The sequence below is a fragment of the Mirounga angustirostris genome, unplaced genomic scaffold (genome assembly GCF_029215605.1).
Source record: "Mirounga angustirostris isolate CCGP_5_RB_7025 unplaced genomic scaffold, mMirAng1.0.hap1 SCAF_5, whole genome shotgun sequence".
In the NCBI taxonomy this organism is placed as follows: domain Eukaryota; kingdom Metazoa; phylum Chordata; class Mammalia; order Carnivora; family Phocidae; genus Mirounga; species Mirounga angustirostris.
In genome coordinates this window covers 139,275,294-139,290,243 of record NW_026991713.1, presented here as the reverse complement: position 1 = coordinate 139,290,243, position 14,950 = coordinate 139,275,294, and the positions used below count along the sequence as shown (strand labels likewise).

The 14,950-nt window shown below is 40.7% G+C and overlaps 1 protein-coding gene across 14 annotated transcripts in view; it reads left to right on the top strand.

Moving 5' to 3' along the window:
- The window catches only part of ZMYND11 (zinc finger MYND-type containing 11), a 129,052-nt gene that overhangs the window by 73,668 nt on the left and 40,434 nt on the right, over positions 1–14,950 (top strand). For all 14 annotated transcript variants that reach the window (XM_045874523.3, XM_064592178.1, XM_045874521.3 and 11 more), the window contains one exon: positions 9,141–9,300. In XM_045874523.3, coding sequence (XP_045730479.1) covers positions 9,141–9,300 — 160 coding nt within the window. The remainder of the gene's footprint in view (positions 1–9,140; positions 9,301–14,950) is intronic.

Below are 14,950 nucleotides of genomic sequence, written 5' to 3'. Positions count from 1 at the left end.
ATGTGCTCTCTCTCATTCTCTCTCTCAAATAAATAAATAATCTTAAATAAAATAAAATAAAAAATTTAAAAGATGATGTTGAAATTCTCTGTTACTCATTTATATATCCAAGAAGCATTTCTTGAACGCCAATTTTATGCAAAGCAGTATCTAAAATAATTTGTTGGGGCACCTGGGTGGCTCAGTCAGTTAAGTGTCCGAGTTGACTTTGGCTCAGGTCATAATCTCAGGGTCACGGGATCCTCAGGGTCCTGGGATTGAGCCCCACTTCCAGCTCTGTGCTCAGCAGAGAGTCTGCATCTCTCCCCCTCCTCCTGCATTCGTGCTCTCTCTCTCTCTCTTTGAAGATTGATTTATTTATTTAAACCAACTGAGCCACCCAGGCACTCCTAGCCAAAGCTTTTAAATGCATACTAATCACTTACTTACCCCTTATTCTAAATTGCCTAAACCCAAACTTCTCATTCAGAAAGCACAAACCCTTAGCATAATCCCCTCCAGCTCCATCCATGTTGATGCAAATGGTAGGTATTCATCCTTTCTGATGGCTGAGTAATATTCCCTTGTGTATATGAACCACATCTTCTTTATCCATTCATTTGTTGAAGGGCATCTCGGCTCCTTCCATGGTTTGGCTATTGTGGTCACTGCTGCTGGGAAAACTGGGAGGAAATCAAAGGGAGACAAACCCTGAGAGACTCATGACTCGGGAAAACAAACTGAGGGTTACAGAAGGGAGGGGATGGATGAGGTAACTGGGTGATGGGCATTAAGGAGGGCACGTGATATGATGAGCACTGGGTGTTATACACAACTGATGAATTGTTGAACACTACATCTGAAACTGATGATGTGTACTATATGTTGGCTAATTGAGTTTAAATAAAAAAGAAAGAAAGAAAGAAAACACAAACCCTTCCGTGGAGCTGTTCTCTCCCCAGGCTGTGATGGTTCCCTTGTTCTAGGGAGAACTGGTCCTTCATCCATGTGTGCTGCTGGTCATCCTGTCCCTGTGGAAGGGGCCCCCTGAGTCTGCCCCGTGGCCTTCTGTGTATAACCCCTCCGTCCCCAAGGATGGCACAGCTGCCTTCCACTGACCGCATACGCCACCAGTAAAGAGAAAACAGCTCTTCTGGGTCTCTACTGCATGTTGTACAGCTGTTTGCGTGCCTTCTGGGTGGTACACGTCAGTGGGGTCAAGTCCTTCCAGGAGTAATACGATGTGTGCCATTCTTGTTAAAACAAAACAGCAAACTGGGACTGGAAAGGAATTTCCTTAGCAGCATCGTATTGTAATTGTGTTTATTTATATTTGATAAAACACCCCCTTCAGCAGGTGTCAGGTTTAATGGTGAACTATTACAAGAATCCTTTGCAAAGTCTGCAACGAGGGTACCCACATTACCACCTGGCAGTGCTGTGCTGCAGGTCCGGGTGAGAGGTTAGCACGGTTCCTCGGGAGCTGTAGGAACCACCAGCCAGAAAATAATATATAAAATAAAATCCCCTTTTCAAAAGAAACAGAAAATACGCAGTACCTAGGCAAAAAAATCACGAAAAGCATGCAAGAATTTTAGGGAGAAAAATTATAAAACTTTGTTAAAGACATAGAAGATATAAATGAACAGATGTACCAAGTTCATCAGAGGAAAGACTTAATATTGTAATGATATTTATTCTCATATTAATCAAAATTTCAACCTTTTTCATGGATCTTGGCAAACTGGTTTTAAAATTATTATGGATGAATAAATGAGCAGGAAGAGCCAAGATGAGTTTGAGAAGAAAGGGGGGCCTGCCCATGACGGGCACACTGGTGTCGAAGGCTTGCCGACATCGCTGCAGGGGTGGTGGATGGAGGCTGCTTTTGAACAATAGAGGGACAGACACAGGCCTGACGAGGGCACGGTGGAAAGAGGTCTGCACCCTGCCCCTGCTCTCTGAGCTGCCCAGTTCTCTCTCTTAACCCTCCTGCATCCACCTCTAGAACTTATGCAAGTACAGACATGATCCTAGAATGTTTTTGAGAAACTACCATTTTATACCATGATTTTATTTACCACCTTTTTTCCTTTTTCTTTTTAAATTGAGGTATAATATATAAATAACAGATTAGCTTCAGGTGCTCAACATGATTCAGTATCTGTATATACAGCCGACCCTTGAACCACATGGGTTTGAACTACAAGGATCCATTTATAAATGAGTTTTTTTTTTTTTAAGCTGGGATAGTACTCTAAATGTATTTTCTCATAAGATTCTTAGTAACACTTTCCTTTTTCTGCCCTATTGTAAGAAGATAGTATGTAGTCCATTGAACATGCAGAATATGAGTGAATTGACTGTTTATGTTATCAGTTAGGCTTCTGGTCAGTAATGGGCTATTAGTAGTTATATTTTGGGAAGTCAGAAGTTATATGTGGATTTTTGACTGTGCTGGGGTCGGCGCCCTTAACCTCATGTTGTTCAAGGGTCAACTGTACTGTGACCACAGTACCTCTAGTTCATATTCATCATCTTGCATAGTTAGAAAAAACATTTTTTTTCCTGTGATGAGGACTTTTAAGATCTACCTCTTGGCAACTTTTGAATATGCAATACAGTATTGTTAACTATAAGCACATGCATTTTACCCCCATGACCTTTATTTTGTGGCTGAGAGTTGATACCTTTGACCCATTTCATCCCCCACCGCAACTTCCCACCTCTGGCCACCACCAGTCTGTTCTCTGTGAGCTTGAGGTGTGTGTGTGTGTGTGTGTTGGGTGTGCATGTGCACGTGCGTGTGCATGCATGTGTGTGGTGTATGTTGGGTGTGCACGTGTGTGCGTGTGGTGCATGTGCGCGCCTGTGCATGGTGTACGTGTGCATGTGCATGGGTGGGTGTGGTGGGTGTGTGCGTGTGTGTGGTGTGCATGGGGGGGTGTGTGGTTTTTGCCTTACATTACCCTGGTGATTAGTGGTGTTCAGCATCTGTTTGTATACCTGCTGGCCATCTTTATGTCGTTTTTGGAAGTGTCAGTTCAGATGTTTCACCATTTTTTTTTTAAAGCTTTTATTTATTTGAGAGAGAGTCGGAGAGAGATCACAGAGGCAGAGGGAGAAGCAGACTCACCGATGAGCAGGGAGCCCGATGCCGGACTCAATCCCAGGACCCTGGGATCATGATCTGAGCCGAAGGCAGACGCTTCACCGACTGCACCCCCCAGACACCCCTTGCCATTTTTTTTTAAAGATTTTATTTATTTATTTGACAGAGACGCAGCAAGAGAGGGAACACAAGCAGGGGGAGTGGGAGAGGGAGAAGCAGGCTTCCCGCGGAGCAGGGTGCTGATGCGGGGGGCTTGATCCAGGACCCCGGGATCATGACCTGAGCCAAAGGCAGACGCTTAAAGACTGAGCCACCCTCCCCCCCCCCGCCATTTTATAATTGGATTGTTTGTCTCTTTGTTACTGAGTTGTATGTTCTTTATATGTGTTGGATGTTAGCCGTTATACCCTAATTTTTTTAAACATAATATATCTTAGAGCTTACGTTATCCTAACATCTACAACACTGCTTCATTTTTTAATGATTCTACAATAATTCTTTGTATGGCTGTATTACAATTTAGCCAGTCCCCTAAGATTCATGTTTAGATCCTTTCTAATCTTGTTGGCAACAGTGCTAACATGGATTTCCTGTCTTGTATACGTGTTATTTCACACATGTCTACCTGTAGGATGAATTTCCAGACGTGGCTCCCAGGTGAACATGTTTCTGCTCAGTAGATGTTTGCCTTGCGGGGTGGTGTTCCTTTAGTGTCCCCAGTGAGGCGCTGCCCACCAAGCCTCATCTGTCGGTGCAGCATCTTCATGAACACGACAGATACAGAAGGTTCTCTTGTGTTTTTTTCTTAGTAGTTAGGCTTTTTTTTTTTTTTAAAGATTTTATATATTCATTTGAGACATAAAGATACAAAGAGAGAGAGAGAGCATGAGCAGGGGAGAGGCAGAGGGAGAGGCAGAAGCAGGCTCCCTGCTGAGCAGGAAGCCCGAAGTGGGACTCGATCCCAGGACCCTGAGATCATGACCTGAGTCGAAGGCTGACGCTTCACCAACTGAGCCACCCAGGCGCCCCAGTAGTTAGGATTTTTAAAAACACATTAGGAGTATGTAGAACTTAAATTAGGTCTTTCGGTTATATGTATTACAAATATATTTCCCAGGTTAGCATTTGTTTTTTGTTTTTATTTTATTATATTATATTTTATTATATTTTATTTTATTTTTGTTAGTCACCATATAATACATCATTAGTTTTTGATGTAGTGATCCATGATTCATTGTTTTCACCAGGTTAGCATTTGTGATTTTAACTTTGGTTATCCTGTTTTTCTGCTATGTAGAAATTGCTGATTTTATGTAAATTGTTCAGTCTTTTCTTAAATCACTCCAGCTTTTGTTTCCTATTAGGAAGGTTTTTCTCACACCATGATTGCTCTCCCATGTTTTTCTTCTAATGATTGTGTGGTTTTCTTTTTAATCTTTAAATCTGACTGATTCAGAATTTACTGATGAGGCACAGACTAAGGCAGGGCTCCATCTTTATTCTTTTTTCAAGTCATTGAGACCCTTGTTCTAATGTCATGTGTTGATTGATTGATCTTTCCCCCGCTAATTTGAATGGCACTTTGATCATAATCAAAATGTGTATTTGGGTCTCTTTCTGGACTTTGTGTTCGTTCCTTGGCCTGCTGTTCATGCACAAGTTTAATTACTTTGGCTCTATAATGTTTTAATATCTCATATTGCCCTGAAAGAATTTTCTTGGGAAGTTCTTTTTTAATTCTGTATAGAACTTTAGCACTAATTTGCCCACTTTGTGGTGGCACTTAATTAAATTATCTTAGGGGCAATTCGGATTTTGTTATCTTCCATTCATATATCAGGCGTATGTCTCCATCTCTGTCTTCTCCTCTGTCACATTTCAGAATTTTTTTCATCCAGATCTTGTCATTTCTCCTGTTTATCACTATGTATTACTGTCTTTCTTATTGCTCTTGTAAATAATAGGGGTCTTATTTTAAATCTCCTGTGTTTTTGGTTTGTATATATGAATGCTATTAATTTTAGTTTTATTAGTTTGTATCCACACAAATAATTGATTATATTATTTGGTTATTTAAAATAGTATGTCAGCTGATTTTCTTGTGTTTTCTAGATATGTAATCTGCAAATAATGATCATTTAAAATCTTTACCAACTTTTACGCCATTTCTTTATTCCAGCTGTGCTGGTTATTTCTTTTGGCAGAGTGTTAAGGTCATCTTTGAATATTCCTGATCAGGTTAAGGAAGTATTTACTCATTCCATTTTGTTAGAGGCAGGTTGTTGAATTTCACTAAATGGTTTTTTAATACATATAGAAATCTTCATGATTTCTCACTTTTGATTTATCAGTGGGATGAATCGTATTTATAGATTTCTTCATAATACTAAATCTTCAGAGAAATCCTGGAATTAAACACTTGGTTATGGTGTATTCTTTTGACTTTTGGAGTGTATTAATATATTAACATCTGTCTTATATTAATACTTAGTATTATTTTGTCAATTGAAATATTTAAGGTTTTTATAGTGTTCCTGTGGAACACTGGTTTTTCTGTACTATTTTTGTAGGGGTTTGTTACCATTATTCTAGATTCCTAGCTTCCCTTTTTTATTATGTACCGGAAAAGTTTAAATCACATTGGAGTTATCTGGCCGTTAAGAGTTTGATAGAATTGCCTTGTGAATATGTCCCTTCCTGGTGTTTTTCTAAGAAAGTTCTTTGCCAACTTCCTCTATTAATTTCTTTGGAAATTGTAGATTTCAAATATTCTGTTTTTTCTGTGGTCAGGTTTTGACCATTTATATTTTCCTAGAAAATTATAGTGTTTATCTTCTCTTTTTACACAGAAATGAACAAAATAGTTGCTTATAATTATTTTAATTTCTTTGTTACATTTGGCACTGGCTCTGTAGACATTTCTTAGTTTATATGTTTCTGTGCTTTGTGTCTTCACTGTTGATTCAATTAGCTAGTGATGTCTCTGTTTTTCCCTTAAGGGGCTCTTGGACTAATATTAGTTTTCGGTTTTTATTTTTTAACTGGCTCTGCTTTAGCTTTTTAGTTACTGTGCTTAGATTTTTTTTTTTTTTTTGCAGTTTTTAGATAACCTTTTTGATTCACTGGTTTATGAGAGTTTTACAGTTCTGTTATTAATACATGGTTTACTTTCACTGCAAGGAGCAAGTGTCTGCCCTTTTGGAATCTAAAATAAAGTTGTTTGGGGGGCACCTGGGCTCAGTTGGTGAAGCATCGGACTCTTGGTTTCAGCTCAGGTCATGATCTCAGGGTCGTGGGATCGAACCCCTTGTCAGGTTCCGTGCTCAGCAGAGTCTGCTTCTCCCTCTCCCTCTACTCCTCCCCCTGTGCGCACGCGCGCACACACACACACACTCTCTATCAAATAAACAAATAAATAAAATCTTAAATAAAATAAGGCTGTTTTTGTGTCTAGTTTTATGCTCAACTTTAATGAATTTTCCTTTGACCTGCTGAAGGTATGTTTTGGGTTTGAGAATAAATTGAACTAGATCTGCCTTGTTAACTAGGTCTTCTGTATGAATACCTAGTTTTTGTCTGCTGGATGTTTTTGTGCATGGAGAGAGGTGAAGTCTCATAATTCTGTATTCCTGTCAATATTTCCTTTATTTCTTACAGTCTTTGCTACAACCTATGCCCTGTTTTTCTCTTTTTTTTTTAAGATTTTATTTATTTATTTATTTATTTATTTATTTAAAAAGATTTATTTATTTATTTGAGAGAGCGAGAATGAGAGAGAGTACATGAGAGGGGTTAGGGTCAGAGAGAGAAGCAGACTCCCCGCCGAGCAGGGAGCCTGATGCGGGACTCGATCCAGGGACTCCAGGATCATGACCTGAGCCGAAGGCAGTTGCTTAACCAACTGAGCCACCCAGGCGCCCTAAGATTTTATTTATTTGACAGAGAGAGACACAGTGAGAGAGGGAACACAAGCAGGGGGAGTGGGAGAGGGAGAAGCAGGCCCCCCGCCGAGCAGGGAGCCCGACACGGGGCTCGATCCCAGGACCCCAGGATCATGACCTGAGCCGAAGGCAGACGCCCAACCGACTGAGCCAACAATTCTTATCCTAGATTCCAAATCCTGTTGGTTGCCGTGCTGGTCTCTGCTTCGTTTGGATTGCATTTCTGATGTGCCTGTGCCCGTTCTTGCCTCGTTTTTCTGAGTCACTTTAGAAGTGTGTCATGTAGACTGTGTTTTTTGTGTTGTGATTCAGTCTGTCTTTTTTTTTTTTTTAAAGATTTTATTTATTTATTTATTTGAGAGAGAGAAAGAGAGAGAGAGCACATGAGAGGGGGGAGGGTCAGAGGGAGAAGCAGACTCCCTGCTGAGCAGGGAGCCCGATGCGGGACTTGATCCTGGGACTCTAGGATCATGACCTGAACCGAAGGCAGTCGCTTAACGAACTGAGCCACCCAGGCGCCCCAGTCTGTCTTTTTTGTACTGTGGAGTTTAGCCAATGTGTACTTATTAAACAGACAAAGTTGGTTTTGGTCCTGTCATCATATGTAATATGCTTTCCATTTCTGTTGTTTCTTTTGGTGTTTTTATGTTTCACTGCATAATTTTTTTTTTATGAGTTCAGATAATTTAGAATGTTTGAATTTTTGTTCTGAGGGGTACCTTTATAAATTTGGATGGAATACTTCATTCTTGAGGTCTTCTCTGTTGGCTCCCTCCCGTGAATGGTGAGGACGTTAGGACACGTTCACCTTGGCCCATGTCCCTGCCCCCCCCCGCTGGACTTGGTGATTTCTGCTAGCCCTGACTTTCTACATCAGAGTCAAGCTGCACCAGCGACCCGCCTTCTCCCCTCGGGCTGTCCGTCAGCCTCCAGGTCTCTCCCGGGGCCCTGGTGGTTATGCTTGCAGGTCAGTTGGTCAAGGCTGAGGTACGCTCATCGTCACCCCCTCCTCTCCTCCTGAACCCTCCAGCTACCTGCACTGACAGACGGAGCAGCATCTTTGACAAGTTCGTGATCTTGTGAACAGAAAACCGTTGTCTGCTACACACTGCACGTTCATCAGTCCTCAGTTGGGGTTCACTACTTTTCTTCATTGAAATGTGTCCTTTGAATTTGGAAGGTGGATCCATGACGAGTACTTGCATTTGTTGTTGCGAAGGCTTTGATACTGAAATGACAGATGAATCTTGTAGGCGTTGCCTCTACGTCTTGTACACCTAGCGCCTCTCTGGGGAGGCTGCGGCTGGCCTGGTTCACCTTGTTCCATGCCTTGTGTGTGGATGTCCAGGAGCCTCCTGGTGGAGGGTGTTGGGGTTTGAATGGAAGGAATGGGAAAATAGCATAAATTCAAATATATCTGTAACATTGTCCTTAAGAAACAAGCAATGAAGCAAATGTGCCCTCATGTTAACATGAGTTCATAGAACCGGCGAATACAAGGGACCCTCCAGTAGTATTCTCTGTGGTCCAGAGTGTGTTTGAAATAGTACATTTTCTTAAAATTGAGTAAAATGCCATATGACTGTAAATCAGGGATTCTGTGTAGTGATCCAATCCAAAGTATATTTCATTGAAAATCACATTTTTGCCTAATGGATCCCAACATACATTCTTGTTTCTTTATATGTCAGCAGCCAGTCATGTAATTCTTACACGTTCTTTAGTGTCATTTCCTAAGTTTTGAGTCTGGGTATTTTATATTTGGAAGTCTTGGGACTGGAAATGATAACATTCTGAATTCTGAATTTGCAGACTGAGAGTGTGAGTTGCTGCAGAGGCCAGAGCTGCGTGGGATGTTAGACTAAAGTCTGTTAAGTGATTTCCGTTTGCTCCGTAAGGACTATTTTGAACAAATACTCCTCTAAATATACAAATAGAATTAAGCTTTAAAATAGCGTGATAATTAAAAGACAAATATCCAGGACTTTGTTTCTTCGGTAGGGCCCTCGTAAGTACGAGTAGTAACAAAGGAGAAATAAATCACCCTTGTGGATTTATTTATTGTCGAGTCCTAAGGGGTTTTTAATTTGTTTTTCCTCTGTACTCAGGTACATGTCTCGAGTCCACGGTATGCATCCAAAAGAGACCACGCGTCAGCTGAGCCTGGCTGTGAAAGATGGTCTCATTGTCGAAACCCTAACAGTGGGCTGCAAAGGCTCAAAAGCTGGTATTGAGCAGGAAGGATACTGGTTGCCAGGAGATGAGATTGTAAGTATATTTTATTTGATAAATTTGGAGATGCTGACTTTAAGTCTTTGAACATTATTTAACTACAACCCATAGTAATTCATTTTTAGAAGTTGACTAGTGTTTCACTTCAGTATTTCTTATTAACATGGAGGGCCTACGTTGGCAGGATGGGTAATTTCCTCCTTCTTTAGGAGGAAACTCACTTCTACAAAGAGGCTCCTTTCTCTGTCTAGGTTCCCTTGAATCTGAAAACTAAAAGTCCTCTTTACTGTACATGTAACTAATGGTCTTCCTGTTTTCTTCAGTAAATGTTAGTGCAGACTGTTTCATGTAGGATAATGTCGATGCTATCTAGACAGAGTGAATGGGAGACTCTCATCCTGGGCTGATGTCGTCTGCGCCCAGGGCCACCTGTCAGTAGGGCTTCTGCAGGAACTACGGTTCCTTGGATGGTATCCTCACTGACCGTGACCATAACCGGTTTGGTGGCGCTCCAGCAGAAATCAGGAAAGACAAAGCTCATTTTCTTTATATTTTGCCTAGTTCTTACTTTGACTCCCCTTCTAAGTGAGGACATTTTAATCTTTTACTTGGAACCTTGGGCATTTGTTTCTTATGTGTAAACATTGGTTTCGTATGTAATATTTTTATATTCCCACCTTTATTGGCCTTTGCTATTTCTAATACCTTGATTAGAAAAGTCTTAATATTTGCTAAGGAACATCATTTAAAGATGATAGGTTTCAAATATAATAGATACTGGTTTTTTTTTTTTTAGTTTCTAAAAGGAATCGATTTAGTAAGTAGGTGTTTTGAGAGTGTTTATCATGAATTCTCCAATGTCATAAAAATGACACAAAATTTTAAAATTGGTTCTTTGTGGGAACTTTTCCCAAGAATTATGAATTGTATTTCCCTTTCTGGCTCTACGGCGGATGTGACCGCATACAGGTTTGCTGTCCGGTCCCAGAGCAGCAGACTGACTGCATGTTTTCTGGGGGCAGCTGGTCTAAATGTTAGAGAAGTTGTTCAGTTGTAACACTGTGTTTCTAAGTTTAATCTGTGCCTTCAAAGTTTTAGGAAAGAAAATTCACACTTTCCACAAATAGAAAACGTGGAGGAAAGAATGTTTAATTTCACTGGTATCATTTGATCTGTGCACTTGAACTTTTCTCTTGAAAACTTAAGCGAGAATGTTTCTATCATAATAATTTCTCTGTTCACTTCCTCTCAGAAAAGTAGAGCTTTGTTGCCAGTAAAGAAACTTTGGGTGCCAAGTCCCAATAATTTTAATGTGAGGTGATCTAAACCGGTCTCCACCAGACGTTTGATAATTGATAGCTTATTATATACTGAAAATAATTCAGGTAATAGAAAATGTCTAATCCCAAACACTTGGAAATTTACAGACTTAGTATGGAAATTTCTGAGGTCTACATATAATCAACCAATAGTAAGTGCAGCTTAATCCACAGGATTTTGGTTTGTACACCACGTGTACATTTTTCATGCAAGAGATTTTACTTCTTACTTTTTAGGGTTGTGCCTCCCCATAAGCTTTTCTTCCTCTTCAGGTGGGTGTTTGACTCCCACGAGCAGCTAATGAGCTGTCCCGCCTTCACCGTTACGTTAGACTCTGTGTTCTGTATTGTACATGGACGTGTCCTTACTGCACGTATTTATAGCATCATCCCTTTTTTCTTTTTTCAAGATGAAATTTTAGATGTAAATCAAACAACCACTGTACAGGTTCTATTAATTCTGGTTGGTTCTTACAAACATTTCTTACACTAAGTATGCATGTTACAAGTGCAACCGGGTGTACGAAAATTGTGCCTAGTTTATAAAATAAGCAAGTACGAGAAATGGAGAAGCAGTGTAGTGTAGCAGAAAGAGGTTAGGTCTTACATGTTAACAGAGAGGGTTCCCCATCCCACCCCACGTGTTTATTTTGTTCTGTGACCTTGAGGAAATTTCTTAACCTCTGATCCTCATTCCTCACCTGTAATATGAGCATATTAATATGTATTTCACTTGATTGTTTTAAGGATTAAGTGAGATTATCTATATAAAGCATATAACCATGTACTCAAAGCGAGTTTTGGCCAGCAAATAAATATGCTTCAGAAATGTCTATAATATAGTGTAGCAAAAACACGTTTCTTACTAACCACACAAGCAAAAATTGTCATCAGGGTCTTTTTACTTTTAAGCCTGTATCTTCAAACACAAGGAGATGTGTAAAGAGGTTTCCCCGAGACACTGGATTTGTTTGAGGGGCAACTATGGAGTGATGAGATTGTGTGTGTCTCGCAAACCCATGACCGGATTAACCCATGCTCCCAGTGCTGTCATGCTGTCGTGGTCACGCACCGAGTCCTCTAGAAGGACACAGCTGACGTGTAGTCTGTGCATGCAGGCCGCTGTGTAGGGGCCGTTCTGACCCGCACAACCCCGGATGTGCACTCATCCCCCATAGCCAGCAGCGCTCGCGTGTTGGGCACCATGTGTCTCCCCTAGTGAAGCCAGCGTCAGGGGAGGGCCCCTGTTCTAACTCGCACAGAGGTGTTCTGTGGGCCAGCCCCACGTGCTGGAAGTTGAGGCTGGGGCCCTCCTTCATACTTTACATACCTGGTACATATAATTCTCTGAACACTGAGTTCTTAAATTGAAAGATGTAAGTTACTCATCTTGTTGTCTGTTGACTTTCTGACTCACTGTCAAGAGAAGAAGTCGAGCAGACATACATGGTCTTGGGAAGGAAAGGCATACAATTTTGTGCTTATTCCTTTTTATAAACCTTTAATTTGAAGTTAAAATATTCTTTTTTTAAAAAGATTTTACTTACTTGAGAGAGAGAGAGAGTGAGCAAGAGAGAGCACAAGCAGGGGCAGCAGCAGAGGGAGAGGGAGAGGCAAGCTCCCCGCAGAGCAGGGAGCCCGATGCGGGACTCGATCCCAGGACCCTGAGATCATGACCTGAGCTGAATGCAGACACTTAACTGACTGAGCCCCCCAGGTGCCCTGAAGTTAAAATATTCTTTACTCAGGAAGTTTTGTCATTTGAAAAATGGGTAGTAAAGCTCTTCTTTTCCTTCTATATTCTCTAAAAATAGTAGCTGTAGCTCAGAGGTGGGCAAGAGCTGATTTCCCTTGGTAAGTCCCCACGGTATGTTCCTGAGATACTCTGTGTTAGCATGGAGGTTGGACTTGTCTTTACTGCCATTGTGGTGGGAAGGAGAAGGTGGTCCTCACGCCTCTCCACTGTCACTGAGCGGAGAGCCTGTTGGGGTCACATTTGTATTCCACCTTGGCTGCCTTTTCTCCCGATGCTGATTTTTAAAAACTGATACAATTAAAAGATATGCATATCTTAAACACTATTTTTATTAAACCTAGCAATCATGTAATAAATGCCTAACGCTAACAATATGTCAGGATATAATTATAAATAATCTGTGAAGAGGAAGCCTGTATAAGTCAAAGACTGGCCTCTGTTGTACTGAGGTTCCTTCTGCCAGACTGGAATGATTTCTGGACATTGAGGTTCTGATCCCAACCACCGCTAGGCCCTGTCCAAGTGGTGAGTCACTGGGAGAAACTGTGACAAAGTTAGGCGGTAGATAAGCATCTTCCTGGTGATATTTTAAGTATGTCCATTTGAGAAAGCAGAAGGAAAAACATAATTATTAAAAATGAGGCCACTCTCAATTTTAAGTGGTTTGCTTAAATATTAGTCAACAAAGCAGCAAAAGTATCTGTGTACCAACCAATTTAAAAATGACAGTCTTGCTGAACCTGGGAGACACGCTTGTAAATTTTCTACAGTTTTCTTCCAGATTTGTATGTCATGAGTACTCACTCATAGGATCCAAGTAATTCTTCTAGAAATAGTTCTCAGAGCTTTCAAAATTATCTGAGTCAAGGCCAAGAGACCCAGGGCACAGTGAAACCTTGCGCTGTCTGACCATTCAACGTTTGGTTAGATCAAGGCTTTTTTCTTTTGATTTTTAAAGCAATCTTGCATGTTCTCCTAGATGGCTTCATCATCTGCTTGTGCTGGAGAAATATGCATGGAGGGCTACTTCAGTCCATGTGTGATTCTCACATCTTGAGAAACCTATTTCTTGGGCAGAATGTTACCATTGGCTGGGCTGAATTTGGCATTTAGTAGCTCCCTTTGTAGTAAAGACGTTAATTTCTCATGCCTTTAACTTCTAACTCAGAAGGTGCTCACTAGAGATAGGAAGGTCTTATAAAAGAATTCAGTGCAATCTAGTAGGGCAGGTAGCCTTGAGCTAGGGATCATGTGCGGATAAAACATCAAATATGTGTTTCGATGCTGAGACAGTTGTAATACCATCTATTTTAATGACTTCCGGCTTTCTTCGTGGTTTCTGGTGCAGAGTTGTGGCTCAGCCTTATTATTTGACAGGTACGTTTGATCTGACACTAAGTGATTTGGTTACCAGTGTCAGGGTTGACTTAAAAGTTCACATCAGTGACATGTGCTGTGAAAGTACAATTTTTACTCACCTCCCAGATCTGGGCTCGGGTCTCATTTCTTCTTTCCCGATTACTGCTATTTCAGAATCAGTATGTTTGTAGAGCAGCTGCCCCGGGACCCCTTGCACTGTCACTTAGAGCCCTCGGTCAGCTTCCTGCTGGTGACTCAGACACACCTGCACGCAGGAGCTCAGGTCCCAGCTGCCGTGCCCTGCGTCAGTCCAAGCACATTCTCCTGCCAAGAAGCAGGACCTCATGCTGCTTTCCAAGTAGGCCTAGGTGAAAAGATAGAATTCTTTATATTTTGCTTTTTCCCATGTATTTAAGGTTTTAACACTTATTAAAGAAGCATAATTAATGAAAATACACATTTTGTGGTTTCTTTGAAGGGATCACATGTTCTCCTGGGGATACATGGATTTGGCCTTAATTTGCAGAGGGGCAAGATTAGACACTTCCCCATCACTCTGTTTCTCCACATTCAAAATGGCCAGTCTAAAAGCATCTGTGATTTATATACCTCTAGAAACTTGTTACATTCACATCTTTTAGATGAGAGAGGATTGCATCTGTGTCTTTTCCTTCAGAAGTCACACCATCATACAGCCACAGCAAGAAGTGTTCTCTTAATTTGCTCTGGAAAAAATGCGAAGAGAAGCTGCTGAATTCAAGCAGCTTGACCGTCTCGGCCCACTTTGTAAATACAAGTATTGAACTGAGAAATGTTTAAATTTAGATCTTTGCATTTTTGTGGTTTAGTTGTCATAAATTAACCAATCATATGTTGTAAGTACCCTAAGTGCAAAATTTCAAGCTCGCTGGATACCATTGATTTTTTTAAGTGAAATATATTTTATTACATTTATGCTAATTATGTGCAGAACTACACATTTCTTCCAAAGATCCATTACCTGTCTCAGATGCAAAGATATACAAAGTCACTTATTTACAAAGTGAAGTATTGTCTGTGATTATTAATTAACTAGAAACCAATTGTACTATGGTTCTATGTGTATTCAAACTGTAATGTACTTAGAAATTATTCTTGATTTGGTAAAGAATTTCCATTCTCTTCAGTAGAGCATTTTGGATCATGCTATCCTGTTATATTCCATTCAGCTTTGTTTGACTGGTTGTGTGTGTGTGTGTGTGTGTGTGTGTGT